The sequence below is a fragment of the Marmota marmota genome, unplaced genomic scaffold, assembly GCF_001458135.2.
Source record: "Marmota marmota marmota unplaced genomic scaffold, marMar, whole genome shotgun sequence".
In the NCBI taxonomy this organism is placed as follows: Eukaryota; Metazoa; Chordata; class Mammalia; order Rodentia; family Sciuridae; genus Marmota; species Marmota marmota.
The window spans coordinates 10,322,328-10,323,765 of NW_025999968.1; the positions used below are offsets into that span (position 1 = coordinate 10,322,328).

The window sequence follows — 1,438 nt, forward strand, 5'->3', positions numbered from 1 at the left end:
TTTTTTTTTTTTTTTTTTTTTTTTTTTTTTTTAGTACTAGGGATTGAACTCAGGGGCACTCAACCACTAAGCCACATCCCCAGCCCTATTTTGTATTTTATTTAGAGAAAGGGTCTCACTGAGCTGCTTAGTGCCTAGCTGTTGCTGAGGACTGGCTTTGAAATTGGGATCCTCCTGCCTCCTGCATCAGCCTCCCAAGCTGCTGGGATTACAGGCTTGTACCACCACACCCAGCTTGTCTCACATATTTCTATTTCATATTAATTTTTAACCACATCAGTCAACCTGAACATATCTTTACTGTCTTAGAGTTCATTGAAATCGGTTTGTTCATAACATTCCTCTTATTAGTACTATTTTTTCCATTGTGTTTTCTTTCATAAAGTTACCAATTCATTGTCATTTCAGAAATGAAACTACTGAACAGAAGAATAAAGATTTGGAGATCACATGTGATTCTCTGAATAAACAAATTGAGACAGTGAAAAAGTTGAATGAGTCACTCAAGCAACAAAATGAAAAGTAAAATTTCTTTATTCTAATATCTTATATATTCTAGTTGGGATTTTACAAAAGAAAAATATATATTTGGCAGATTTCACAAGTAATTATGGTTCTTGTGTTATTTTCTGGGGAAATACTTGGGAACAAAATGTCACAAATAATATGGTCCAATGGTTTTTCTTTTATAACTTCAGAACTATTACCCAGTTGCTAGAGAAAGAAGAACAGAGAAAAGAAGTCCAAAACCAGTTAGTAGATAGAGAATGTAAATTAGCAAGTAAGTAACTTCTTGTTTAATACATTGCCTATTTTTAGCATGTTTTGCATTGGAAGAAATGCATGTGTGGCTTCTTTTACTTTTTAATTACTTTTTACTTCTCAACTTTTTTAAACCTTAAAAGAGACTCACAACTTCCCTTTTCTTTTTGTAATATTTCATAGAAGTAGTTTCCTTAGCTTGATCCAAGTTGAAAAGACATATATATATATATATATATTTTTTTTTTTAATCTAGGGGTACAAGAAATAATTTCCTTTTAAAAATTTTAAGAGTCATAACAGCAGGTGGCAGTGCTAGGTAACTTTTAGCTTCCAGTTTCTTAATGCTGCATCTGTGAAATGATGTATAAAAACATTTTGTTCTAACTCACTTGCCTTAGAGCACAGAAACATACCTATATAATTTTTCATGGTTTTCTTCCCCCTGTTTTTTCTCCTAACCCTTATGCTCTTGAGAGTTGTTCTTCCTGTCTTTGATGTATAATATATTTATATTCATAACAGAGGAAACAGGGAATGGAATGGAATGAATACTTGGTAATTTCTGTACTAACAGAGTGGAAGAGTTTCATGATAATTTCTATTCAGCAAATTCTGTAAAAACATGTATTTGCAGCAAGATATCTCTCTCTCTTTTTTTTTTTTTTTTTTTTTA

At 31.7% G+C, this 1,438-nt stretch overlaps 1 protein-coding gene across 1 annotated transcript in view; it reads left to right on the plus strand.

Annotated features, from left to right (window-relative positions):
* Cip2a (cellular inhibitor of PP2A) overlaps positions 1-1,422 on the plus strand; it is a 35,545-nt gene extending 34,123 nt beyond the window's left edge. Inside the window, exons 18-19 of the mRNA XM_015478545.2 lie at positions 409-522; positions 699-1,422. Of these exons, the coding sequence (XP_015334031.1) occupies positions 409-522; positions 699-789 (205 nt within the window). The 3' untranslated portion in view covers positions 790-1,422. The remainder of the gene's footprint in view (positions 1-408; positions 523-698) is intronic.
* Positions 1,423-1,438: the final 16 nt, after the last annotated feature.